Source organism: Nannospalax galili, unplaced genomic scaffold (assembly GCF_000622305.1).
Source record: "Nannospalax galili isolate Female #2095 unplaced genomic scaffold, S.galili_v1.0 scaffold974, whole genome shotgun sequence".
In the NCBI taxonomy this organism is placed as follows: domain Eukaryota; kingdom Metazoa; phylum Chordata; class Mammalia; order Rodentia; family Spalacidae; genus Nannospalax; species Nannospalax galili.
This window is the reverse complement of record NW_008335438.1, coordinates 2,303,799-2,331,433: the sequence shown is the minus strand read 5'-3', so window position 1 is coordinate 2,331,433 and position 27,635 is coordinate 2,303,799. Positions and strand designations below refer to the sequence as shown.

The 27,635-nt window shown below is 41.7% G+C and overlaps 1 protein-coding gene across 3 annotated transcripts in view; it reads left to right on the top strand.

Moving 5' to 3' along the window:
- Positions 1 to 27,635, top strand: part of Nrap (nebulin related anchoring protein) — a 70,090-nt gene that overhangs the window by 9,323 nt on the left and 33,132 nt on the right. The window contains exons 6-21 of one of the 3 annotated variants that reach the window (XM_008830208.2): positions 1,125 to 1,226; positions 1,849 to 1,953; positions 3,238 to 3,345; positions 3,633 to 3,737; positions 7,082 to 7,183; positions 8,095 to 8,211; positions 11,367 to 11,471; positions 12,786 to 12,893; positions 14,086 to 14,190; positions 17,608 to 17,706; positions 18,781 to 18,885; positions 19,897 to 20,004; positions 20,255 to 20,356; positions 23,002 to 23,199; positions 23,692 to 23,796; positions 26,949 to 27,047. In XM_008830208.2, the coding sequence (XP_008828430.1) occupies positions 1,125 to 1,226; positions 1,849 to 1,953; positions 3,238 to 3,345; positions 3,633 to 3,737; positions 7,082 to 7,183; positions 8,095 to 8,211; positions 11,367 to 11,471; positions 12,786 to 12,893; positions 14,086 to 14,190; positions 17,608 to 17,706; positions 18,781 to 18,885; positions 19,897 to 20,004; positions 20,255 to 20,356; positions 23,002 to 23,199; positions 23,692 to 23,796; positions 26,949 to 27,047 (1,773 nt within the window). The remainder of the gene's footprint in view (positions 1 to 1,124; positions 1,227 to 1,848; positions 1,954 to 3,237; positions 3,346 to 3,632; positions 3,738 to 7,081; positions 7,184 to 8,094; positions 8,212 to 11,366; positions 11,472 to 12,785; positions 12,894 to 14,085; positions 14,191 to 17,607; positions 17,707 to 18,780; positions 18,886 to 19,896; positions 20,005 to 20,254; positions 20,357 to 23,001; positions 23,200 to 23,691; positions 23,797 to 26,948; positions 27,048 to 27,635) is intronic. The other 2 variants (XM_008830210.2, XM_008830209.2) reach the window with 2 other exon arrangements.

Sequence of the window (27,635 nt, the reverse complement as noted above, 5' to 3'; positions counted from 1 at the left end):
CTGAAAGAAACAACCGAGAGTCTGTAGCAGTTCTTTGTTCCCAGGAGCCAACCAGGAAGTGGAGAGATCAGGCTGGAACCAAAACCGGATATAGCCTTCAAAGGATGGTAGTTGACTACTTCTGATAGTTAGGCCTCACTGCTCAAAGATTCCACAGCATTCAAAATAGCATCATAAGCTGGAGAACAAATGCTCAAGACATAAATCTGGGAGGGCGGTATGATGCCATAGTACCCTTCCTCCCAGAGTCCCATGTCTTGATGTCTGGAACCTAATACTCTATTATTCACACATCAAAGACATAATGAAGTTAAGGATCTTGAGATGGGAAGAATCTTGAGAACCAAAGGGGCTCTGTAACCATAAGCAGGAGGGTCAGAGTCAGAGAAAAGGCACTGTAATAGCAGGAGCAGAGGTCAAGGGCATGTGGGGAAACACAGAAAACACAGAAATATTCTTTAGTTGCTCCAGAAGGGTCCAGCCTTGACCACATAAGACTCACCTCTAGGACCATGAGGGAAACCTTAGAAAGTATTGAAGTAGCAAGGGAATTATAGCTTGGGTTGCCAATGTTTTTAAATACTCACAGATAGTACCCTCTGGCCTTCTGTACACTACTCCTCTTTGAAGGATCCACCTTGAACATTCCTGCTAGTCTTTGTGACTTTTTTCATTTATAAAATGGAGAGAAAACAAGAGAAGCACAATTGTTAAGGCCATGTGCCTATTAGAAAAGCTAACCCTCAGTTGCTCAGAAAGAGAGGGAAAAATAAGACAGTTCCCTCCCAGTGCTATAGAACAGCCCCTGGTAGATGAGTTCCAGCCAAGTCTCCTGAGCATTAATAGTTGTGTTCTAATACAAGCCTTGGAATCAAGGGCACCTGAGGAAGTTCAATCAGGCTCCATATAACTTGATGTACACATTGGAGGGGCTCCCTTTGGACCTGGGGAATACGAGATTGTCAGTCTCGATGGTAGTGTTCAAATACCATGTTCAAACATTCTGGAGACTGAAATTTTTTCCCAAGTACTGTATGAGTCTAGTGCCATTGGCTTTGCTGCCGCTTGATTAGCTCTCATCAAGAATCAGTTATTTCTCATCCTACTGTGGTTCTGACCAACAGGCGTATATGGAAGACCATGAACAACAAGGTAAGGGGAGCTTTCCAGCCATGATCACACCTGCATATCAAAGGGCCAAGATAGCCAACCAGCTGGCCAGCCAGGTGAGTGTCCCTAGGTTCATTCGTACCACTGATGGTGTTAACTTTTGGCATGAATGCAGCTCTGAAGTTCAGGAAGAAAAATATAAGAAATTGTTCTGTAGTATTTGGAGAAAGCAGTGTTTTTATCTTTTCCTATAATTTATCTTCTGTGCCTTGATGCGGTCACATTTACAAAATGCAGAGAAGGCTATATCAGTCACCCAAAGACTGGACCAGATATTGCTTTAGGTTTCTGAGTTTTTATTAACCAGATGTTAGATTCACCCAAAGAACATCACAGCTCATTGGTTAAGACCTCAGATTTCAGACTAGAATTCTAGGATTTGAATCCTGGCTCTATGACTGTGGACACATTACTGAGCCTCTGTTCTTAGCTTCTCGTATGTATGTGGGGAAAGCAATGGTCCCACTGGATGTGAGTGTTAGGGGGATTGATTCCATGAGTTGCTATCTGTTGACACTTAGAAGAGCTTGACACTGCTGAATTTGGCACATCAGCAAAGGTACTTTCGTGACTAGACTTGGCACATTTGTGTTGAGCATGGCCTGAAGGGGTAGTTTCAGGAGAGCTGTAAGGAGTCTCTGAGGTGGGCATGGCTTTGACTCTGCTTCTCCTCATCAGGTGCAGTACAAGAGAGGCCACGATGAGCGCATCTCCAGGTTCACCCCAGTGGCAGATACCCCTGAGCTGCTACGAGCCAAGGCTGGGGGACAGCTTCAAAATGATGTAAGAAATGATGCAGGCATGTTGGGGAGATGGCTCTGTGGACAAAGTACTTGCTGTGCAAGCATGAGGAACAATAAAAACCAGACAAGTGTAGTGGCCCATCTGTGCTTGAGAGGTAGAGATGGGATCCCCAGGGCAAAATGGCTTGCCACACTAGCCATAATTGGCAATCTCCAGGTTCAGAGAGAGACCCTACCTCAATACATAATGTGGGGAGCGACAGGAAAACACCTGATGTCCATCAGCTCTGGGCCTCCACATGTACATGCACACATGGTTGACTGGTACTTGCATACACACGTGGGCCCATATACATGCAAGCACACATATATACATGCATACATACCAAACACACACATATACATTAAAAAATAGATTCAGGCTAAGGCATGATAGTCCTTATTTAAGATCTCTCATTCTTCTGTTACCTGAAGAAGAGGGAAGGGGGAATGGGTGAGGAATCTTTGTCCTTCCTGGGTACCAGGAAGAGTTTTCTGAGGTCAAGTGCCGTAAGCCAGCCACCACAGGCCTTGCAAAAATGCTTCAAATAGAAACCACTAGATTAGATTTGTACCAAACCAGATACATCTGACTCATCTGAAAGACATCTCTTTTCCACTTGCCTTTCCACAGCCCATATGCTCCACAGCATACTGACCAAAAACTGAGTGTGAGGCTGGAGAGATACCTCAGCAGTTAAGAGCACTGGCTACTCTTACAGAGGACCCATCACCCACATGGTAGCTAACAACTGTCCATAACTCCAGTTCCAGGGGATCAGGCACCCTTTTCTGCCTTCCATGGGCATGGAATGACACGGGTACACTTACATACATGCAGGCAAAATATGCATACACATAGAATAAAAAATAATAAAATAAATTTAAAAACCTGAGTATCATTCTGAATAGAATATTGAAGCGCAACCAGTGTCATCTTAATAAAGGGATCTTACTTGCCTTGCCTGAGATCTGGGATTGAGATAGTTCCTTTGTTTCTCAAACGTAACTGTAGCTCCTCAGGGGCAGAGACAGCCCTTTGTTCAGGTCTACCACCTAGCCCACACCAGATGCAGCAGAAAGATGTGCTGTGTTTCTATGTGCCAGGCATTGGGATGGTTATAGAGAATGAAAAGACAGATAAGATGAAAATGGTCCACCAAACTAAGTTTCCAAGGGGCTAGTCAGGGGCCTATGGAGCTTTTAGCAGAACCCCTCTTCCAGATCCTCTGGTAGATGGCAGAGTTGCCACATGTCATTTACTGTCTTCTTTTTCCTTTTCCAGGTGAGATGCACAGAGGACTCTGAAGAGCAGAGAGGAAGAGGCAGTTTTCCTGCTATGGTTACACCTGCTTATCAGATAGCCAAAAGAGCCAATGAGCTGGCCAGTGATGTAAGTGCCTGTGGCTGTGGTCATGTTAAGAGGGGAGCAGGGTGCTTCTGGATTGAGAGGCCAATGTCCTGTCTGTTTTTATATGCTTGCTAGAGCCAAAAAGTAGTTTTCCTTCATGGCTGGTTTTCAATCATGTTCACCATGACAATGACCTGCCACTTTTATTTCTGAGACATATTCTCTAGACTCAAGCGGAGAACGAAGACTCCACAAAGCATTTATCTCTACTCATGACTCTTATGCATGGAAGGCTGAACTCATCTAGTTTGTCTCGGCCCTCCAAATAGGTGAAGTACCATCAACAATATGAAAGAGAAATGAAGGGAGTAGCTGGTCCAGTAGTTGGAGCCGACAGCATAACAACAAAGGAATGTGTCGACCAGTGTGGCCAGGTATGTGGTTCTTCTGGAGGCTGGCCTTCTCCACAGGCCCTCACAGCTGCGACAGCCTGCAGACACATGGTCAGGACTTAGGTTTAATGAAAGGTAGATTTTTTCCAAGCTAGAAAGTAGCAGATAAGCAATATATAAGGCTCAGTGAAACCCACTTAAGAAAACAGATTCCAAATGCTTTTTTTAAAAAAAAATCTGCACCAGTGCTGTGGTTTCACCAAGAACAGGGTATTTTCATCTATTCATTGAAGAACTGTTTCAAGGGCTTAAATTGGCTAGATTTAGTTCATCACTGCATAAACATTGAAAGGGACCAAAATGTCACGAGGGACTGGGGAGATGGTTTAGGGGTAAAAACACTTGCTGTGTAAGTAGGAGAAGCTGAGTTCAAATTCCAACATTCACATAAAAAGGTTGGTCATGGACAGTGTATGCCTGTAACTTCAGAGCTATGGGGGTGGTGTGGAGGCAGGAGATCACTGTGGCTCACTGGCTGTTAGCCTAGCTTAAGACTCAGTGAGAGATGCTGTCTCAAGGGAATAGGTGATAGATAGATAAGGGAGAGTGATAGATAGAGCCAGATGCCAGATACCCTCCTCTGGCCTCTGCATCCACATATACCTGCACACACATGTGTGCATATATCACATACACACACACACACATGCACAATTTATGTCTTGAAAAGTATTGATATTTCACTAAGCAACAGGGCTTGTGTTCTTAGGAAGTGAATACTTCACCTGGTTGCTAGATAAAGCAATATAGTCTAGAGGGCAGAAACTTTGTTTCTAGCTTCATTTTTCAAACCAACTACACCTTGTCTGGGAGTAGAAAGTTTGAGATGACAGACTCAAGATAATTTCCACTTTCACATTCCTGTAAAAGAAGCACTAATTTTCACAGTTAGAAGTAAAAAAAAAAAATTGGAAAAGCAAGTCTGTGTGTGTGTGTGTGTGTGTGTGTGTGTGTGTGTGTAAATGATACATTCATTGAGGTTAAGTGATTGTTTTTTTTCTTAATTGGATAGTTTTGTTTGTCAGTGGACAAACTCTACAACATGCACAACCTGTAAAGGAAGGCACAAAGAATTTATTTATCTCCTTTAGAAAATCGAGTCACCATAGGTGGGCACATACTCATGTGAGTCTTAGGATGTGTGTGAAGATGGGTTTTGACCCCTTTGCAAATGTCTACCTAAGGAAGAAATGCTTGGCTTTGAATTCAAAGGCTGTTTAATCACACTATACAAACAAATTATAAGCATCTTGGTGCTTTAAAGTCAATGAAAATATGCTTTCAGTTAGAAGGCTCAGAACAATTCTATATCAGTTTTTATATTGAAAAAAAAAAAAAAACCTTGGAGGAGCTAAGTGGGATGGCCTCCATTTGTAATCCTAGCACTTGGGAGGCTGAGGTAGGAAGATTGCTCTGAGTTCAGGGCTGGAAAACGTCGTGCTAATCTGGGCTGCATAGCGAGACTGTCTCCAAAAAGAAAAAAAAAAATTGCTTCTTCTATATTTGGCCCCCAAATATTTTTTTTCGGTATTTGCAGTCTTATCTACCTCTAGTTATAACACACATGTAATTTTTAGTTGTGTCCACACACATATGGAAAACCAGAGAGCCCATTAACAAAAATCTTTAGAACTTTCTTCTTTTCTCCTCTTTTACTCCCCTGATGCTAAACTGAACTTTGTAAACTTACTACATTTGACCTAGAATGTTCTGGCAGCCAAACCAAAAGGAGAGTTTGGGTTAACCAATTTCGCTGGGGTGGTAGTGGCTAAAAGCAGGCCTGAACACTAAATTTGACCCCTAGCTGAGAAATAATGTCAAATCGATTCCTGCTCTTTAGGGCATGTTGACTGAAGTTTCCAGTCCTGATAATAATAAACTCAAGAATCAAAGTGGGTGTTGTTGGATGGCACCATTAGCAGCTGTTGAGAGGACTCCGTCTAGAGTGGCATTTTGCTATGTGATTTTGGATGACTTGCCAGGGCATGAGTAGGAGGGAGTTAGAGAGAAGCAGGCAGGCAGATAAAACTATAAATATCTGCTTTGCCTTAAACACCAAAGCAATTCATTCTTCTCTTTAACGACTAACTAAAGCCCATGGAAAAGTCTATACTATGCAATAAATTTATTATTCATAACCAATAACCCAATAGAAGTTAGTATCTTGTAACATACACGCACATGCACAAAATACACAGATACACATACATGCATACACATACACACACAGTCTTTAAAATAAAGCTACTAGTACAAAGTTGTAGAGCAGGAAGGAGAAAGATCACAGAGATCCCACCCCAAAATCTTTTTTTTTTCTTTTCTATCTCCAAATTTACCTTTTTTCACTATTACATTTGACTCAGAACATTCTGGCGGTCAACCAAAAAGGAAGCCTGAATACTTAAATTTGACCCAAGTCTTTTGTTAAAGAAAATGTATATTCCAGAGTCCAGCCTGATACTAGTGAGGGTAGGCCCCTGCCCTGGAGGAGGCCCCAGGGACAGGGTGTCATGAGCCCAAGGGTTTCCATAAAGGCTGTTTCATGCTGGTGGGCAAAGTCCAGAGGAGCAAGCAGCTGACTCTGTTCAGGAAAGGTCTGGAATGAAGAAGGACTCCCGGACTCCCAGGAGAAGGTTCTTCTAGGTAATGCCACCACAGTGAGCCCTTCTCACTCATAGGATGATGGTTTCATGAAAGAGAAAGTTTTCCTTTATGGAAATGGTGTGAGGACGAGCAAGGAAAACATAAGACAGAGATGGTAATCCTTGTTCTTCAGTGCACAGTTACTCCCCTTCCAGAGATTCTGATGGCAATGTGAAGTCTCTCTTTGCACGGTTACAAACGTTTTTATTCTATTCCATTCCTGGTTACGTGACACACATCAGTAGCAGGGGTGGTGGTGAGGAGCATTGTGGATGTGAAAGCGTCCTGCTCTATAAATCTGCCATTGGGTCTAAGTAAAGTAACATAGGAGACTACTGGAAAGCAACCATTTCCCTGACAGGAGTTAAAACATAACTATTCCATAAAAGCATGGGACTAGGAGACTGGCAGAGTATCATGGTTTATTGGATGATGATTATGATGATGATGACAATGATGACAATAGTTAATATTTACTTAGTATTGTCCACACACACTGGCCAGCAGTAGTAGGTTAGACTCCAGGGTCTAGTATCTTATCTACTGCATCCTAGGTTTCTGGCAATCATTGGCCAGTGTGGATGGACTGTTCTGGGCATCAGTCTCCCGAGAAATCACTGCTGAGTCACACCTATTCTGGAAGGGGGGCATTACTGATACAAAGATTTTGATTGACTCATCAGGGCTACTCAGAGTGTGACGAGCGTAGGGGAAAGGGCAGCTTCCCGGCCATGATCACCCCTGCTTATCAGAATGCCAAGAAGGCCAATGAACTCGCCAGTGATGTAAGTACCATGCAGGGATGACCAGCAGAGCCATAGAGGAGAGCTGGGATGCTGAGACTACACATTCTGAAACCTAAACACAGACACATCTCTTAGAGCCCAGCCCTCAATCCAAATTTCTGATCTCTTTATCTGTTCAGAGTCTCTGATTACATTTATCTGCTTCCACGGAGACTGAGATAAACAAACTGGACTATACACTTTCGGTCATTTGAAGAAAGTACAAACAATGGTCCAACCAGATAGTCTGGGATTAAGAGTCTTTGCTAAAACTCCATTGAGAAAATGAAACTTTTGGGAAAAGTTCATTAAAAGAAGTCGTATGATTATCAATTTGAGTGTAACCCAGTGAGTGATTATGATTTTTCTTTGAAGACTGTTAAGCAGCTGGCAGTCTTTGAGAGACAGGCTGTAATTAAACTTGGAAAGTGAAATGCTTAATGCAGGTCTTAACATGCCAACTGGACCTTGGTCTCTAGCTGGAACCTGGTGTTCATTTTATCCCTTTGCCCTTCTTCACTCTGCTGCTGTCCCGTGAGTACCCTCAAACCCAGAACAATGCCACCTTTCCCCCAAGAAGGGAAGAGCAAGTCACCTCTGCAGGCAAGAGTTGGGGAAATGGTGTTTAGTACAGAATGGGACTGGAATTCTGGGATGATTGTTTTAAGAGCTTTTCCCCTGTTACAGGTAGAATTAGAGAACAAAGTCTAAAAATTGTGAAAAGGCAGTGAAAATTAATACAAAAAGGATCAAGTTTCTAGGTTGAATAGAGATTAAAAAAAAAAAAGTCCATGGGAATTTTCTTTCATTCAGAAAATTCTGTTGAGCAAATGTTGACATTAATTCTGGGATCATTTCAGAGTCATTTTTCTCCCAGAGCAGGGCAGACTTTCCTTGTGTGTTTCTTTCAGATTAAATACAGGCAGGACTTCCATAAAATGAAAGGTGCGGCCCACTATCACTCCCTTACAGCCCAGGACAACTTAGTTCTTAAACGGGCTCAGAGTGTGAACAAGCTTGTGAGTGAGGTGAGTATGGGGAGAGAACCACTTGCATGTGCTGCTGTCCCCCGTATCTCCAGGTCCCATTTTTAAAAAATGCCGTTAAAGTATGACCCTCTGCCGAGAATGGTGGCATACACCTGTAATTCCAGCACTTATTTGAGAAGTAGAGGCAGGCAGATCTGGAATTCAAGGCCAGTCTTAGATATATAGTGAGTTGGGAACTGTCTGCACTACATGAGACTCTGTCTCAGAACACTGTGCAACCACATATACTATCCCTGTATTACCCCAAAGGATGCATATAGAACCAAACAAATTAAATCTTTCTGTGACTCAGAACTTTTTCCCCAAATGCTCACAAGGTTGTAAACTGTCAAAAGTGCCGGACTTTTGACAATTCAGTTTCCAGAAAGATTACTAGATAGCTCAACTTTTAAAGATTTATTTTTAGTTTTATATCATGGGTATGCATGCATGGGGGTTGTAGACACTTGAGCGCAAGTGACCTTGGAGGCCAGAAGAGGTTGTCAGATCCCCTGGATCTGGAGTTACATTCAAACAAAGGCTCTAGATGATTCTTATACTCTGGACCAGAGGTCATCACGCTCTGACCTCAGCCGCTTATTTTTGCAAATGAAGTTTTATTAGGACACAGCCACATTATATTTGTTTGTGTACTGCCGGTAGATGGCTGTTAAGCTCTCAAGGTAGATTTGAGCACTTGACATTGAGACCATGTGGCTGGCAAAGCCTGTGATATTTATTTACCTGGTCATTTTTTAGCCCTAGATGGGACCTTTGCAATTATTGGGCCATCATTTTCTCATAGCCTTGGAAAAGGACAGTGTCTGGTGTGGTCTGATAAAGAGAGTTCTGCAATAAAAGCAGAACCTGGCCATTGGGTGGGGGACCGGTACAGTTCAACCACCTATGAATAACACTGTCAACATTTCAATCTTTTCATTTATGAATGCATGTATATATGATTATACATGATTATCAAGTATATATTGGGGATATGGAGATGCCCAATGGCACTTACTGCCCAAGCATGAGGACCTGAATTCTAATCCTCATCACACAAGAACACAGGACCAGTGGTGCATACCTATAACCCCGGCTCTGTGGGAGGCATAGGCAGGAGGTTCCTGGGGGTTCACTAGCCACTGAGCTGAAACAGTGCTATTTCACTGGCCAGGTTTAGTGAGATACTGTGTCTCCAAAAAAAAAAAAAAATGTGGAGAGAGAGGAAGATACCTCTGGCCTCCACATGTGCATTATGAGCACATACACTCCTCAGAAACATGCATATACACATGATACAGGGAGAAACAACATCCCTTAGAGGGTTCTTAGTCTCATTCATAAAATAATTTAAGAATGACTCAAATGGAAGCTTTAGGACAATTTTATTAGAGTTTAAAGAAAAGTTCTCAGGGCAGGCAAGCCTTAAATCTCAGCAGCTGCCTTGAGGAGGAGAATGGAAGGGCGAAAGAAGAAAGCCATGAAGTCTTGCGGGTTTAGGGTGGGCATGGAGGTCAGATATGTGGTGGGCTGGCAACCACATGGTGGGAAGAAGAAAGCTTTAGAGAAAAAGTAAAGAAATACAAGATGCTTGGGGCAAGAATGGTTCCAAATGGAAGCTTTAGGACACATTTATTAGAATTTTAAGGAAAATCCTCAGGGCAGGCGAGCTGAGAATCTCAGCAGCTGCCTTGAGGAGGAGGATGGAGGGAAGAGGGAAAGCAAGCCAGGAAGGAGCCATGTGGGTTCAGAGCCCATGTGGAGGTCAGACACGTGGCAGGGAGAAGGGAGCTTTAGAGAAAAAGTAAAGAAATATAAGAGCTGGGGCAGCCCAAAGCATTAAAGAAAGCATGTTTAGAAAAGGGATATGAAGAAGAAAATGAGAGAATTACACTTTTCTGAAAAATTCAGAAAAGCAGGCAGACTTACAGAGACCTATATGTCTGTGGTCTGGTCTGGAAGCTCTGCACTAGAAGGGGGGATTCCAGGCAGAAAATGTTCACAATCTCATGGGCACACTAAGTATTCCACTCATCTGTTTAGCATGACTTAAGGTGAGCCTGCTTCCTAGGTGTGGTTCTGTGATCAGGTGATTGACCAGTGAAATTGGAAAGGTGGGTCTTCTAACAGATAGAGGAGATTTCATTTTTTGAACAGTTAATCTTGTGGAACTTTTTGCTACTCTAACACGCATACACTAAACATACACACACACACACACACACACACACACACAGAAAGGCTTTTTTTTAAAGACATTATATCTTGAGTTAGAATGTAATTTCATATACAGCCCTTGTATTTTTTATATCTATAGTTTTGTGAGCATTGTAATACATCTTGCATATTTTAAATGGCATATCCCCAGCACATAATTTTAACAGACCTGATAACAACTTAGTGTTGCCTTCAGTAAATGATCCCAAGGTCACTTTTGTTTAGCCCTTATGTTTGTCCAGTAAGACAAACTAGCTCTGCCTCTAATAATGGCACTCACCCTCAGCTGCTTCTGCTATTATCAGGTCTGACAGTCTATTTAATAAGAGTAGCCTCACATCTTCTTCCCAGGCACCCATGGGCACTCAAATAGTCAACCCATTTTTAATGAAAGGTGGGCTCCTTCACTGTATTCCTTTGTAAAGTATTTTTGTTAACTATAATTGAAGTATACATAGAGAGCCATGTCTCTGTAATGGGCTCTCAGTAAAAGAAAAAAGCATGGCCATAAGTCTAGACATCACATGACTACCCAAGACATTTCATCCTGAGTAGTCACTTCATTTCTAAAATCATTTTTGCCAATATTATTGTTAGTTATTTGGTGCTGCATAGTAAACCCAGGGCTTCCTATTGGACAGGCCCTCTGTCACTAAGTTATACCTCCAGCCCTATTTTATAGTTTTTGAGCTTTATGAGGTGTTACAATATCTGCTATTGAGAAAGACTATGTATTTGTGATTTTTTTCAGGATAAAATAACTTGCTCTATTGTTTGTTTTTTATAAAGAAAAAACATACTTTAGGTAGCCTATACCTGGCATTTTGAAATCTTGCCTTGGAAGTTTTGTAAAAACATCCCAGTTGAGTCTTAGAGATCTGTTCAAGAATGACTTCAGGTTTGGTTCTACTGAGCTGTTGGTGTTTTTGGTTTCCAAGGTGGAGTATAAGAAGGATCTGGAGAGTAGTAAAGGTCACAGTATCAACTACTGTGAGACCCCCCAGTTCAGGAATGTGAGCAAGATCTCAAAATTCACCAGCGATGTAAGTTAATACCTAAACATTTGTCTGGGCACTTTTTGTGAGTTTAGCTCCTAGGTCTCCTAAGAGGCAATCTTTGTAACTATTTTCCTATGTCTTGGAGAAGCATGGCCTCCCAGGCACAAGTACCAATGTGTAGTGGTTAAGATCACCTCCTGGATCGATCTGCTTATTGTCAAGTGATACCACAACCCCCAACCATCCCCCTCCTTCCTCTCATGTGACTTTGAGTCCTCAGGGCAGGACCTGTCCTCTCTGTCTTTCTGCATCCCGTCTGTGTTGCACAGCAGCTGTTCCTGGTGATGAATGCTATAAAGCAACCTGACTGAGCATGCAGCATCTCCTTGCAGTGTGACTTTGTGTATTCAAGTTCATACAGGGTTTCACTTAACCTTCATAGTCACTCTAGGAGCCAGATATTGTTTACCATTTAACATATGACCAGATAACTCTTAGAGTAGCATTTGAAAATTTGGACATTATCAGAGAAGGTTTGGAGATGTATCCATTCTATTTTGATCTTTTTATTTGATCAGCAACATTTGGGACATAACTTACTAGTTCACATGGTTGCCTTAGTGACTAAGTTTTATGCCACAAAGTTTGACAAAGATCAGGTTTTATTCTTCACATATAGTCATCCATGGAGATTGATGCAGGATCCCCTTGACAAATACCAAAATCCTCAGATACCAAAATTCCTTACATAAAAATGGTGCAGTATTTGAATATAACCTTCATACATCTTCACATAGACTTTAAATCATTTCCAGATTACTTACAATATGCAGTGAAATGCAAATGCCACATAAGTAGTTATGTTAGGTTTTTTAAAAGAATAATGATGAGAAAACAACTGGGGTTGGTTGAGGCCACAGATACAGATCTCATGGATGCAGATGACTGCATTTAGAAATGGGACAGGGGTGTGTGTAACAGCATGTTGTGACTTGTACCAACCTCCAGCCTAAGGCTTGTGGACAGTGACCACATAATCAGGGCTTGTCCATTGACCAGCTCCATGATCAATGCCCACACTGGACAAGTCTGGTAAATTGAAAACTGAAAATGTAAAAGCCAACAAAGAAATCCATTCTTCTTGGCACTCCTAGCGCCCAGGGTATCTATGTGCATGTCTGCCTGCCTTATTCCAAATTCTCGTGCTTATTTGAAATTTAAATTTTTTAAAAAGCTTGCTTTTTTTTTTTTAAATTCAGTGGTTGAATCATGTCTATTTTGGATTTAGTCCATTAAAATGAATAGTTTATCTTCAACTAATTGAGGAGTTTTCATTGAAAGTTTTATATTTCCATGTAGAATAAATATAAAGAAAACTATCAGAACCATATGCGGGGTCACTACGAAGGGGTTGGCATGGACCGACGCACGCTCCATGCTCTCAAAGTTGGCAGCCTGGCCAGTAACGTAAGTACTGTGTTTAAGGGATGGTGGAGTCAGCTGGTTGGGGCATGAAGAATTGAGCCAGTTTGTTTTCAAACTCCCTTTTAAAAAATTTGTCTTCTGGTAGGTAAAGACAGGACCGCCCACCCACTGACCGTACATTTTTAAATGTTATCCAATATAATAAAGGCTATATAAACATTTTTTCAAGCTTCCCTTGGTTTGAAGGACACTTAGATCTGTTGTAGTTGATCTAGTATGATATAAATGTTCAGTTTCTGAAAGATATAGAGAAATGGGTGATTATGGTTTGTATTTGTAACTCTCTGGATTTCTGAAATTTTTGTTGCTTATTTGGAGTTCATTAGTTGACTGAGTTTGTTCAGTTTGAAGACGTACTGTGGCCATATACTGCTCAAGTAGTGGGCTAACCAAATATATCAGGTTGTAACATGGAAACTCTCCTAATCTCTCTTTGACTTTGTCAGTCCATTTCACAGATATGCAAATACCAGGTTGTATATCTTGGAGATAAAGAATGCTTAAAGAAGGCTGATTTCATATTTAAAACATATAAATGCCATATTTCCTTTGTTTGAGGACATCAGATATGACTTTTTGAATTTATTTATTTTTTATTTTATGTGTATGAGTGTATTTCCTGCATGTATGTAAGTGCACCTGTTTCGTGCAATGTCCATTGAGGTCAGAAGAAGGTGTCAGATTCCTCTGGAACTAGAGTTACAGACGGTTGTTAGCTGCCATGTGGGTCTTGGGAATTGAACCTGGGTCCTCTGCAAGAGCAGCCAGTGCTCTTAACCACTGAGCCATATCTCCAGCCCCTCAGATTTGATCTTTAGAAAAATAATTGAAGTACTCTGCAGATTCTTAACTTTTCATTTATTTTCTTGGGATTTGCCACTTTCATTGTATATCCATGTGCAAGTGTTCATTATAAACAAAAATGAGGAGTCCCCCTAATTAAAATGAAAGATAAAATAAATATACTACAGATGGGAGCTGACTAATTTTGGGCTAATTAAGAAGATTTTATTTTTTTTATAAAAGAAGATTTTTAAAGTGTGAATATAATGTAATTTTCCTTTGAGGTGATGAAAGCCAATTAATTTTGTTTCTGGCTATTTCAAAATATTTATAACACTCAAACAAGGTCTAAAGAAATGGGGAGCTGATTTCTGTTTTCTTTGGCTCTCAGGTCGCCTACAAGGCTGATTACAAACATGACATTGTGGACTATAACTACCCTGCCACTCTTACTCCATCCTACCAAACAACGATGAAACTGGTTCCCTTGAAAGATGTGAGTCCTCCACCAAGACCCTGCCAACCCTTTTATTTTATCACCTTTTGCTTCCTTCCTATGAAGCAAGTTTTAGGTAGCAAGATGGGAAGACAGAATCCCATCAATTTATAAGAGAGTGAAGGGGCTGGGAAGGGGGATTTTCCTTCCTCTGGGAAGTTCATGCATGCGTGGTTGGAAACTCAGACTTTCAAAGCAAAATATGAATGATTCTTCTTTTGTCTTGAAAACATTCTAAGATTCAGCTTTTCCTCTTAGAATTTGGAGGGCTATGCTTGCTGGGCACATTTATAATAACTGTTCCATAGCAAGGATGGCCTTAAAAATTTATAGTTGCTGGAGGTGGTGGTGCACACTTTTAATCCCAGCACTTGGAAGACAGAGGCAGGTGACTGTCTCTGTGAGCTCAAGGTCAGTTTGGTCTACATAGTGAGTTCTGGGCCAGCTGGGCCTACAGGGAGACCCTGTCTCAAAAAAAAAATTTATAGTGTAGTAGGTTAAAGATTAAAATAAGCTGGGCATGGTGGCGCATGCCTTTAATCCCAGCACTTGGGAGGCAGAGGCATTCGGATCTCTGTGAGTTCAAGGCCAGCCTGGTCTCCATGGTGAATCCAGCACAGCTGGGGCTACAGGGAGACCCTGTCTCAAAAAGACCAAAAAAAAAAAAAAAAAAAGGAGATTAAAATAAATAAAATAGATATAACTTGAAAGTAAGTGGTAATGTTGACTTAACTTTTTTCCTCAGAAGCATATGGGCAAGTGTAGTTGGTAGATAGACAGATTGATCCCTTAATCATTGTAGCAGTGAGCCTACGTCCCAAACAAAATAACATACCCAATTAAAATTATTGTTTTATGATCACAGGAATCTTATGATACGTTTATCAAAACTTTAAAAAATATAGGGTGTGGTGGCACGTGCCTTTAATCCAGCACTCGGGAGGCAGAGGCAGGCAGATCTCTGTGAGTTCAAGGCCAGCCTGGTCTACATAGTGAGTTCCAGGACAGCTGGAGCTAGAGGGAGAAAATAAAATTTAGAAAATATAGAAAAACATAAAGAAAAAGGTAAAAAAAAATCATCTACTCTCTTAAACATGAGTTGACATCATAGCTCTTAGAGAAGGTGATCTCCAATCAACACTAACAAATAATTCTGCATGTGCTTACTGACTGCCTAGTGCTGCCCACCTTCAGTTCCTTCTGGATCAGCACAGCTCCAGTGATTGATTAGCTGGGTTTTTCCCATTAGTAAACAGAACCTCATTCCTTCTCTCGTTTGCTCAGAGTAGGCATGACGGCAAGAACTGGAAAATGATAGGCAATTGGTTGAATGAGGCTTTGCCAATGGGTACGAAGCAGAAAGACATTAGGAACTAGAAAGACATTAGGGACCAGGACTTTGTGTCTCCTTTTCCCAGGAAGTTTTGTTGGGTTGACTTACTTGTTTCATCTTAAACCCAAACTTAAACTCAGCCACTGCCAAACCTACTTCCTTTATTTTTGGCTCAAAATCCTACTTAGGAAGCTTAGCAATTAAAAGCAAAATTGTGTATATGCGCTTTTGCAGTTGAATTCTAGAAACCAAGCTTAATAAACAGTACAAACAAAATGAGATTGATTTCTACAGCTTGTACTTCCACGGTAACATCTGCGCCTATAGGACTGTCTATCAAACCATGCACCTGAAAACATAGCTAAACCAGAATTCAACCAGATGGAAATAGAAATACTGGGCTCAGAGAGAGTTTCTCAACTGGCAGGAGTTGAGCTATGCACAAGATCAGAAGGGTTTTGTTTGTTTGCTTACTCTTGTCTGTTAGGAGTAAAATTAAACCACTACACAGAAGATGTGAGTTCATGTAAAACATTAATATTTTCATCTTTTCTGAAAAATCTGAAAACTCTGGGAAAAGTGTCCCTAGGTCTTCTATGGGAATAGTTGACTGGGACTGGATAGTGGCAGACCTACAAATGTGTCTTACCCAACTTTCTCTTACTATCCTAACTCTGGTATGCATTTGAGTTTATTATTTCTAGATGTCTTAACATTCCAGAAATTTGGGGAGCTCATTTATTTCAAGAGAGCTTGTGGTCTTAACATCTGCTAGCCTTAAAGGTGGTAAAATAGCTATGAAATTAAATAAAGCTTGGGTAGTTAATTAGAGAGCACTTCTTTGGATGAATCTTTATAAACACTAATAGAATTAAAATGAGACTCTATCTTTAGCATAGAACCCTTTTAGAATGTAGATCGGAGCAGTGGCCAAGCATTTGTGATGCTGCAAAGATGTGATTAATCATGGAGACTGTTAATTATGTCCTGCAGAGAAAAGTAATTATGCTCTGTGACATATTAGTGCAGAATTATCAGGAAGTAATGTGCCATTTAAAAGTATAGTTTTCATGACATTTTATCATACTTCATTTTGAATAAGACTCTATTATGAATTGATAATTTTTTTCCTCTGCCTTAATGCATTAGGACAGTATTCTAATCTCATTAATAGTTGACTTTGAAATGACTTTATGCTTCCTGGTTTTCCCTATACACTCAGGACATACAAAAGCTCTTCTTGAATTATTAAAGAAAAAGCCCCCCCAAATGCTGTCCTTTACCCCAAACACAACAGAATAACTGTGCCAAGCCAGAAGCACTGTTGTGTTTCTACATTCTGTTCTGGAGGTGGGTTTATCAGTCATTTGTTTGTTCTTGGATTATATCACCCTGTCTAACAGATCCAGGCTCAAGGAGCTCTCAATGGGGAGCCCTCTGTTCATCTGTAAGTAATTGTCCCAAACACACCAGGTTTACAAAACACAGACTTGAGAGCACAGCCCAAGTGCCATCTTTTGTGTCAGGTGCCCAAGATGACAATCCAAGCTCTCACCCTTAATGGCTGAGTAAATCACACTAGCTCCCTGTGCTTCAATTTCTACATTGTAAGGTAGGGATAATTATGGGACAGTTCAGAGGATTAAATGTATGAAATGGTCAAATAACAAAGTTGATCAATAAAATTTTTTTAAGGGAGAGATTCATAACCAAGTTCGGGAAGTCCTATTTCTTGGTACTCTGTCTTTAGAAGTTACAAAAGGGTATGGAATTTTAAAGACTGGGAAATTCAAACCAAAGTTCTCTACATTTATTTTAAGAATTATGAAAAAAATTGTATACATTTGTTGTGTACATGCTTTGAAATATGTATACATTGTAAAACAGCTAAATTGAACCTATAAACACATGCACTAAAGAAATTGCAGTAATTTACACAAGAACGTGAATTTATGACTGCTTTGCTGGGACATAAGACCATAGCATGGGAGTTTTCAGTCTTCTGGTTTCTTGAGAATCATCATGTGGCTGGGGAAGCGAGCCAAGCATTATGTTAGCATCTTCCCTTGTCTGTCTTTGCCCAGGTCAACTACAGGCAGAGCATCGATAAGTTGAAGTACAGCTCAGTGACCAACACACCGCAGATTGTTCAAGCCAAAATCAATGCCCAGCAACTGAGTCATGTAAGCAGCCTGCACCTGCCCAGATTCTCAAGCTTGCAGCGAGACTTCTGGATCAGCCAATCCCCAAGGATTTGACTTTATGTCTAATTACAGCCATGAAATGATCCCTCTTTAAAACATTTCTTATAGAGAACATCAAAATATTTAAAAGTAAACAGTACTATATTGAAGACCCCTGTAGCTGCTTTGACAGCTTATACCTACCCACTTCCCCAGCCTCTATTACTTTGAAGAAGATCCCAGATGATTAAATCACTTAACCTATAAATATCTTAGTATGGATCTCTAAAAGTTAAAAAAGAAACATAACTATATAATTTAATATGCCACACCAAAACAGCCTAACAGTAATCCTTACTCTTATTAGTGTCCAAGGTTTGGGGTTAATTTGGGGGCAACATCTTCCTCAGATGGTCCTTGCACTGGAAATCCCCTGTGAGCTTAACTCTTTTGTGCCCATGTGATTTTTAAATTTTTTTAGTTACTATTTTTATGTGTATGAGTGTATTGCTTGCATGTGTGTAAGTTCATCCATGTTGTGCTATGCCCACAGAGTTCAGAAGAGGGCATCAGATTCTCCTGGAACTGGAGTTACAGACAGTTGTTAGCTGCCATATGGGTGTTGGGAATTGAACCCAGGCCCTCTGCAAGGCAGCCAGTGCTCTTGACCACTGAGCCATCTCTCCAGCCATGCACAAGTGATTTTAAGATGTATTTTTAATGTGCGGTTGATAAGTACACATTATCAATTATTATTACTGACAACACTGACTTTTTATTATTGTTGTGTGTCTAGTGTGCACATAGCAGGATGTTTAGCACTGAAGCAGGTTAAAAAATGTCTTGCAAATTCACAAATTTGAATGTGCCTGTGAGTTGTTTTAGTTTGCATTTGACATCTTCAATCTAGTGATTTAATACATTCTGCCAAATTACAGACTTTCTTGCAAAAAAGGCCTTTTCTAGGAATGGCCTCTCAGCAGTGAGTCTCAGGGGAAAGCCAGAAAGACAATGTTCTCCCTAAAGCTCTCCTTCTGTTGTATAAAACCATGCCATGTATCTTAAATACAACAGGTCAATTACCGAGCTGATTATGAGAGAAACAAGCTGAATTACACGTTGCCCCAGGATGTGCCTCAGCTGGTGAAGGCCAAGACCAATGCCGAACTATTTAGTGAGGTGAGAGGGCAGGGTGGGGAGAATACCATGTGGGTTATGGGCCGATGTGAAAAATGAAGATACTGGCATGGTCCAAGTAGTAAGGAGCATTCTGTTTCCAGGAGAGGCTTCTCTCTAAGGCATTCATCATGTTATTTTGAATTTTGTCGTTTCATGACCCATGGTAGCTTATCAGGGATGAATTGGTCATAGAATGTAATTTTCATGATGTGAACACATGTATGATGTGTCAACATGCATAGCCATCATCACTAGTCTTATCAAATGGTAACTGGGTGTGGAGGGAACTCAAAAGCTAAAGTTTCCGAAAGTCTGTTCTAAACTGAGGTAGGTGATGTGATATTAATGTGACTATGACATTACATGATATGATATGATATGATATGATATGATATGATATGATATGATATGATATGGCATGGCATTGTCATAACTCCCCCAGTTTGTGGCATGGGCTTTGATACTGATAGACCTGGCTTCGGGAGTTACATCGGCCTCTTTTAACCTGTGACCCTAGAAGTGTTCTTCATCCTCTCTGAGCCTCAGGATCATGTGAAGATTTGTAGTCTGAATAGAAAGCATTTAGGAAAGGGACCACAAGCAGTGCCATCATACCGTGCAGTATCAGTACGCTACATCCCAGTGGCATTTAACCAGTTTAGGATTTGTTTGCATGCTCCATTTCTAGTTTACTCTCCCAGAAGCCCTGAGAATGATGAATATGCATTTTATAAATGATCAGCTTAAAGAAGTAACTGCCCAAAGTCACATGATTAGGCAATGAGAGAGCCAGGAGGACCGCATCGGTCTTTTCTTTGTCCTGAACCATCTGAGTGGCCCTAAGGGATCAATGAACTGTATTAAAATTACTGCCACCACTTTGATAACAACAGCCGAGACTCTGACCTGCAAATAACTGAAGAAACCAACTTTGCTTTAAAGAAAAGTTCACTTCTACTTTTGGCGGGACACAGATGGCAGCTCCTGTTCACCTGTGTTTTTGTTTGTCAGGTTAAGTACAGAGAAGGCTGGGAGAAGACAAAGGGGAAAGGATTTGAGATGAAGCTGGACGCCATGTCTCTGCTGGCCGCCAAAGCCTCCGGGGAGCTTGCTAGCAATGTAGGTTTCCTCTCATTAACTCAGAAATGTATAAGGAATGATTCTAACCAAATGTCAGCTGTCCTGCTGGAAAAAAATAATGACTGTTAACATTGTAAACATCACAATACTTTAATCTTCTTCTGGACTCATGAAAGACTGGGAGGGTTATTTTTTTCCAGGATTGCTCTTTTTTCACTTGTTAAATCAGAGTCGCTTCCATGACACAGTTACTCTCTGGCTCACGACAGACTTTCTTCTTTCTCTCAAGATTAAATACAAAGAAGAATATGAAAAAACAAAAGGCAAAGCCATGGGAACTACTGACTCGAAGCTTCTGCATTCTCTGCAGGTGGCCAAGATGAGCAGTGAGGTAAAACTCCTCCCCGGCCCCCAGCTTCTAACTTAACAGTTGTGGGGCATTGCTGCCTTTTGATTGACTTCCACCTGCAACTCTTTTCTTGTACAAGAAGTATGTGTGCTTTCTTTATTTTCCCAAAGCATACTTTTCTTTAAAAGTGCACGAGGTGTATGGCCCCGAGGATGACAACATCCGCTGGTTAAGGTACAAAGGTGCTTAGGTATATCTATTTATGCTGCAGATGTTAGGCAGTTACTATGGGTCAAATACTGTCTGAAACTCTGGCTTTGAGAACAAGCTACTCATAGTAAGTTCCTCCCTCATGGACCTTAGCTCAGATGGAAGGGTGTCTAAGTCCATTTTCTGTTGCTATAACAGAGTATTGGAGATGGGTTCTTTATGAAGAAAGAGGTTTATTTTGGCATATCATTATGGAGGCTAGAAAGCCCAAGAATATGCAGTTGTATCTACTAAGGGTCTCATAATGCATAGGTTATAAAGATGTCAAGACAAGTGGTTATATGTGTAAGAGAGAACATGAGAGTGGCTTTGCTTTGTATTAATAACACCCTGCTCTTGTGATAATAAACCCAGTCCCAGGAAGGCTAGCATTAATGTTTTCATGAGAACGCTGTCCCAATGACACAAATACCCCCACTTGGCTCCGTCGCCACCATCACTATCACCATCAGCATCACTGCCACTACCACCACCTACTATATTAAGGAACTAAGCATTAACATGAATTTCAGTGGGAGAAAATCACATCCAAACCATTGCCTAATCATAGCAGTAAGCATATAGCTCATTATCTGTGGTCACACACACATGGTAATCCAAATGTTTATCAAACGACTGGGGCATCCCAGGCTTCAGCCTATATGAATATTGTTGCTTGTAAATAACTGTAATGTCTTGAGATTGACCTTGGTTAATGTCACTCAGCAAGGCAAGGATGGGTTGGTGGGAGGGGAGAGTTCAGCCAGAAGGGACACCTGTGATTTTCAGTAATTCCTTCCCTGCCAATGCAGAGCAGGCATGAAGGACACATGACCTTTGAGTTCTTGATTTATACTTCCTGTTCCAAGCTGTGAGGCAGCTTATGCAGGTCTGCTGGCACAGTGAACATAATTATCTGACAGGTCATTAAGAGACTTTGACTTGAGTGAACTTAGGGAGCTGGCATCGATTTGAATGCGTCATTGCTGGGGGTTCGAGCCAGCGACCCCCTGCGCAGTGCTGATTAGGGATGAGTAAGCCGCCCCCAGTACCGGGGACAATCAGATGCAATGGGGAGCTTAGTCCAGCAGGGACTCACTTATTGCAGGTGTTGCAGAGCTTACAAAGGCACCTGGAAATGCCCCCCCCCCCAGGGTGTATCTTAAGGATGGTCACGCGCTGATCACGCACTCCTCAGCAGTGCAGAAGTATCCTTCGGACTTTTAAAACAAGTCAGGCCGTGCCCCAATAACTTCTTCTCGGACCTCTGCAAGGTGGGGCCTTTAGGTTCCCACAAGTCATAAAATATGTCTTTTAAAAATAAAAATTATGGGGGCTGGAGAGATGGCTCAGCGGTTAAGCGCACTGACTGCTCTTGCAGAGGACCCAGGTTTTATTCCCAGCACCTACATGGCGGCTACAAACCGTCCTTAACTCAAATTCCAGGGAAATCCAAAGCCCTCTTCTGACCTCCATGGCAATGCTGACACGGGTGCACTCACATACATGCAGGCAATACACTCATACACATAAAAATAAAAATAATAAAATGTTTAAAAAAACTGTAAAAAAAAATTGTGTGTGTTTTGCCTGCATGTATGTAAGTGCATCACATCTGTGCAATGCTTGTGAAAGTCAGAAGAAGGTATCAGATCCCCCAGAACTGGCATTATTGAAGGTTGTTAGCCACAATGTAGGTGCTGGGAACTGAACCTGGGTCCTCTACATGAGCAGTGGGTGCTGTTAAAACTGCTGGGCTGTCTTTCCAGCGTGAATTCGTCTTATGAAATACATAGTCACGAAGCATAAAGAGACAGTGAGAATCGGACTTCAATTTAAAAGGACAACAAACTGCCACCTTATCTAACATCATGACCACCGTCATCCCCACCACCGTCAGTTATCATCGTTGTTCATCATTACTGCCATCACCGTCATCACTGGATTCTTATCACTAACATGTATTGTTTGCATTTCACAGTTCCTACTCTAAGCACAATTCTGCTACTATTTCAATATTCATCGTAACAGTTCTCTTGAGGAAAACGAGCCCCATGGAGATGATGGAACTTTCTAGAGGTTTCTGAGCTGGCAAAAGGCAGATTAGGTTTGAACATAGACATGTCTGGCTCTCTGCAGCCTGTGTTTTGTTGTTCTCTGTCTTAATGCCTCTGTAGAAAGCATGCATAGTGCCCTTCTCCCAAAGCAGCCAATGCCAGGAGTTAAGAATGGTGACAGGAGACAAGATGGCAGGGAACAGCACTATTACAGCTCCCTGGTGACCCTGGTTGCAGAGCCAGGCCTCTGTCTACCTTTCTGACAGACAGGTGGCCTTGCCCAGAGTGATGATTACTTTTGAAAGCCTGAGCTTTGCCTATTTCCACATCAGTCCTCAAGAATAGCCTTTAGCCAATGATCCTTGTTTTGGTGCACTCAAGGTTGAGTACAAGAAAGGCTTTGAAGAGAGTAAGACCCACTTCCACTTGCCCATGGACATGGTCAACCTCAGGCACGCTAAGAAGGCCCAAGCTCTTGCCAGTGACCTGGACTACAGGCAGAAACTGCATGAATATACTGTGTTGCCTGAAGACATGAAGACTCAGTGGGCCAAGAAAGCCTATGGGCTCCAGAGCGAGGTGAGTGCTCACTGGCTGCTCATTCTCCCCGTGCATCTTGTCATTGGATTTGGTCTTGGGTGATTTTGAACCTGTGCACAAGTCTGTTTCATAACTCAGAGGACTGGGAAGAGCTAAAGATGTGCCAGGTCCAGGGAAGACAGATACAGGGGAAAAGTCAAGACAGTAGAGGATGGGGCTAGGGCTCAGAGCCAGTGTGAAAGTCAAGATGTACTGGTAATGGGCATGAGCAAAGGGAAGCAAATGTTAGAAATGTTGCTCAGAAATACAAAAGACATTCTTTTACGTCAGGCTGTGGTGTTTTGGCGCCAAGATAGAGCATGGTATTCGTAGTCACAAGGAGGATCCAGTGACTTCGCCTTCTAAAGAAAGACCTGTTTGCTGCACAATAGGAGGGAGCAGTTTTCTGGGAAGACAAATCTAGATTTTTCCTGACTTTTCTGTCAATTCTTTTTTTTCTTCCTGTCTGAGCTTGGTGACATTCTCTTACAGCTGCAGTACAAGGCTGACCTGGCATGGATGAAGGGAGTTGGGTGGCTGACTGAAGGGAGTCTCAACCTAGAACAGGCCAAGAAAGCTGGGCAGCTGGTCAGCGAGGTAATCTGAGTGTCTGTCCCTGACCTCCAAATGATTCTCAACCCCTGAGTCACTGGGACTCTGATTCCCTCTTCGCTCTTTCTGGGACTTTATTTTGGATGTGAATTAAAGAGTAGGATGTTACTTCATGTTTGTACCTGTAATGTACCCTAAGACTAACTTCCCATACCCTTAAACTTCCTGGAGGAGGCATTTTTTGGTGTTTGGTTTTGGTTTTCTTGACACAAGTCTCCTTTCATAACTCAAACAGGCCTTGAACTCCAGATCATCCTGTATCTGCCTCCCAAGTACTGGTATTTCAGTAGTGTGTCACCATGCCCAGCTCTGTGGAGGTATTTTTAAGAAGCCTACCAATTTCCTTTAAGAAGCAGTTTCATCCACAGAGTAATTTGGTATAGAAAGATTTTACTAATGGAGTATCTGAAAAATCTAATACCCCAAATGTTCTGAAATCCCAAATACTTTGAACAGCTTGACTTTACAAGTAGACAATTTTATACCAGGAAATTTTACTTCATGCACAAAATTATTGAAAATATTACCTAAAATTACCTTGAAGTATATCAAATGTATATCAAATGTAAATGAATTTAGGTTTGCGTCTCATGCCCAAGATAGCTCATTGTGTAAAAATATTCCAAAATTTAAAATATCTAAAATCTGAAAAACTTGCTATCCCTAGAAATCAATCTGTGATGTCTGTCTTGGGCAAAGAAAGTGGATTCTTTGTGAACCAGAGTCTGGTATTTGGAGTAAGTGTTCTCCACAGCCACCTCAGATGTGGGGCAAACCATTAAACTTGTAGACCCTCTCCTCATACGACATGAGAAGATGGAATAGGAGCCCCTGTGGTTCTCATCCTGTGTATCTCTTTATGCTGTGGGAAGCTGATTTGGCAGCAAGCAGGGGAGGACTTTTGAAGGACATTTCATTTGGACGTGTGATTATTTCAGAAACTTTGAGATCTTCAAAGGGGATTCTTGTTTCTGGGCCAGGAAGGCTGAGTCAGTATATCCCTTACAAAGGTTAATATTACTGATAAAATAGCCACCATTTACAGACCAATAATAATTTAGTCACTGATGTAGCTGATTGATCATTTTGAGTGTGTTAATTAATGCTGCTATTTATTGGACATAATGGTCCTGTGTAAACAGATACTGTGATTACCGTATTTTTGTTCCCATTTTATACACAAGGAAAGTGAGACTTAAGTCACTTTTCACATCAGCAACAGACCCACAATCTGTGCTCAGTGTGTAACCCAGTGCCCCCTGAGGAATGTCACATCCCCAAAACGTGTTTTGAAATGTATTCTCATTTTCCCATCTTACTAACTCTTCTCTTAAAGATTCATTTAGGTTTAAATATATGTAAGCAAGGAAAGCAGAGAGAAAAGAATAATACCTTGAGGCTCCTATTACTTTCTGAGAACTATTGAGACCCAGGTAGAGCAGCAAAAATTCCATCTTGGGTCAAGATACAGTGGGGAAGAGGTTTCAGCCTCAGGAATGTGGGTGTCTCTCTCTCCTCTGTGCTGACTACTATTTTTTAAGCTCCTTGAGGACCAGGGGGATTTATTTCCTTCACATTTTTTATTTTGTATGTTAGAATAGATTCTTGGCTCTAAAATAAGTACTCATGGTCTGACGAGTGCTGATTCTGGGAACTTCCAACAATGGAAGGGTGTATGACTTCCTTTATTTAATTGTGTGGCAAATGAGCTTTTCCATTCAATACAGGAAATAGGGAGGAACCTTAACAATCTCTTTGGAATATTTTCTTTAGAATTGTGTGTGTGTATGTCTGTGTGTGTGTGTGTGTGTGTGTGTGTGTGTGTGTGTGTGTGTTTGAGGAGTATGTGACTCCTTTTGAATCAGACTCTGATATTTGCAGGGAATCTTCTCTTCCTTCTGACTATGTCCTCCTCTTAAAAGAAGAAATTGTAGGTGCCTACTATTCCCTTCACTGTTTTGTATTCAGTTGGTACTATAACTGGTCTTGGTGATGTCTCTGGAAGTTTGACGTCACCAGCCTGTGAGCTCATCTCTGAGCTCAATATCTCATGAAGCTTTTGCCTCAGCACACCATTCACAGAGGCTACCTTTTCCATCCACTTTGGTAGCTCCAGTGGAAAAGCCAGAGGAAATAATCTTCAGGAAAGATGAGAAGTCCCTGTGGGGACAGAATTAACACATTTGTGAAGTTGCCAATCTGCCTGTGGGAGAGGGATACAAGGAAATCAGACCTTGGTGATCTGAAAATGAGAAATAGAGAATCAAATATAACCTCTGGCCTTCTGGTTGTGGCTTTGGGTATTCCTCCTTCCTTAGAGCTGGTGCTTTTTGGATAATCTTGGGGACACCATGGATAATGGTGATAGAGAGGCACTAGCCACTGTGCCAAGTTCTTGGCTCACACAGAAAGTATAGCACTAAAGCATCCTCTCCACTTCAGAGTGAAGGGGCTTCCATCATTTTCCTCATTGCACAGTCGAAGCAAGAGAGTCTCAAGTCTGTTCAGCGACATAGCAAGTTGGGAGAAGGCAAAGAGGCGGAGGGGAGACGTAAACCTCTGCCTTTATCATTGTAGCGTCCAAACTTCCCCTACTTCACCCTCCAATGTCAGACCTAGACTTGTAAAATAGACACATCCCATTGCACACAGTGAAACACAGGGTTTTCTGAGGAGAAACATTAAAGTTCCCATTCAGTAACAGTAGAAAAACAGGCTCATAGGAGGCAGAAGTGGGAGGATCACTGGGGCTCACTGGCCTGCCAGTATTGCAGAGTTGGCAAGCTCCAGGTTCAGTGAGAGGTCCTGTCTCAAAATATAAGGTGGAAAGTGACCAAGGAAGGCACTCAAAGTTGACCCCGGCCTCCACACACATATGTACACACTTATATGTGTACTCATACATGCACATACATACATACACACACACACACAGACACACACACACACACACACACACAAAACAAGCTCATCAAAGCAGCCTGACATAGGACTGCATGGTTCTGTTTTAGGTGTAGGATTCATGAGAACATTCTTCCCAAAGAAATACTTGGGCCATAAAAAGTGGGTATGTGTCTGTGCATTAGTCTGGGGCAGCCCCATCCTAATGCTTTGGTGTCCCTATTCTTTGGAAATAGAAAAACTATCGGCAGAGGGTTGATGAACTGAAGTTTACCAGTGTGACTGACAGCTCCCAGATGGAACATGCCAGGAAGAGCCAGGAGCTGCAGAGTGGGGTGAGTCCTGGGTTGCCCTCTCTCTACCAAGCTGCTGTGTCATGGGCCTGGGAACCTTTGGAGGCAACAGCAGCTGCTGCCCAGCCACGGTCCAGGAATCAAAGAGCCATTCCCTTAAGTAGGCTGGACCTGACGTGCCTCAGGCCTCTAGACTCTCTGAAGCCAGACACTAGCTCCCTGCTCTGCCCATGCTGATTCTTCCCCAGTTACTAACCTAGATACAGAACTGACTTTATTCCTTGTTTGCTGCCACTATCCTGTAATTCCCCCTTTCTCTTTTTCTAACTTTCACCCAAGACTATAATAATGGATTAACTGATAATTATGTTGGAGGAAAGATTTGCCGATGACTCTGTGCCAATTGAGTTCAGTTCAAATATGGAAGGCAGAGCAACAAGGTGTCTGTCATTTGTATTTCTTACAAATTGGTGTTCAGCCCAGAGCCGTACTCTTGTTGCCACAGTCTGGCCTTTCTACCTTTCCTTCCTGAAGGTCCAGAAGATGCTACATGCCCTTCAGAAAGGATGCTATCAACACAACTTAGAATCAGCAGGAAAAGACTGACTGTTTGGAAACTCAAGTTGAGAG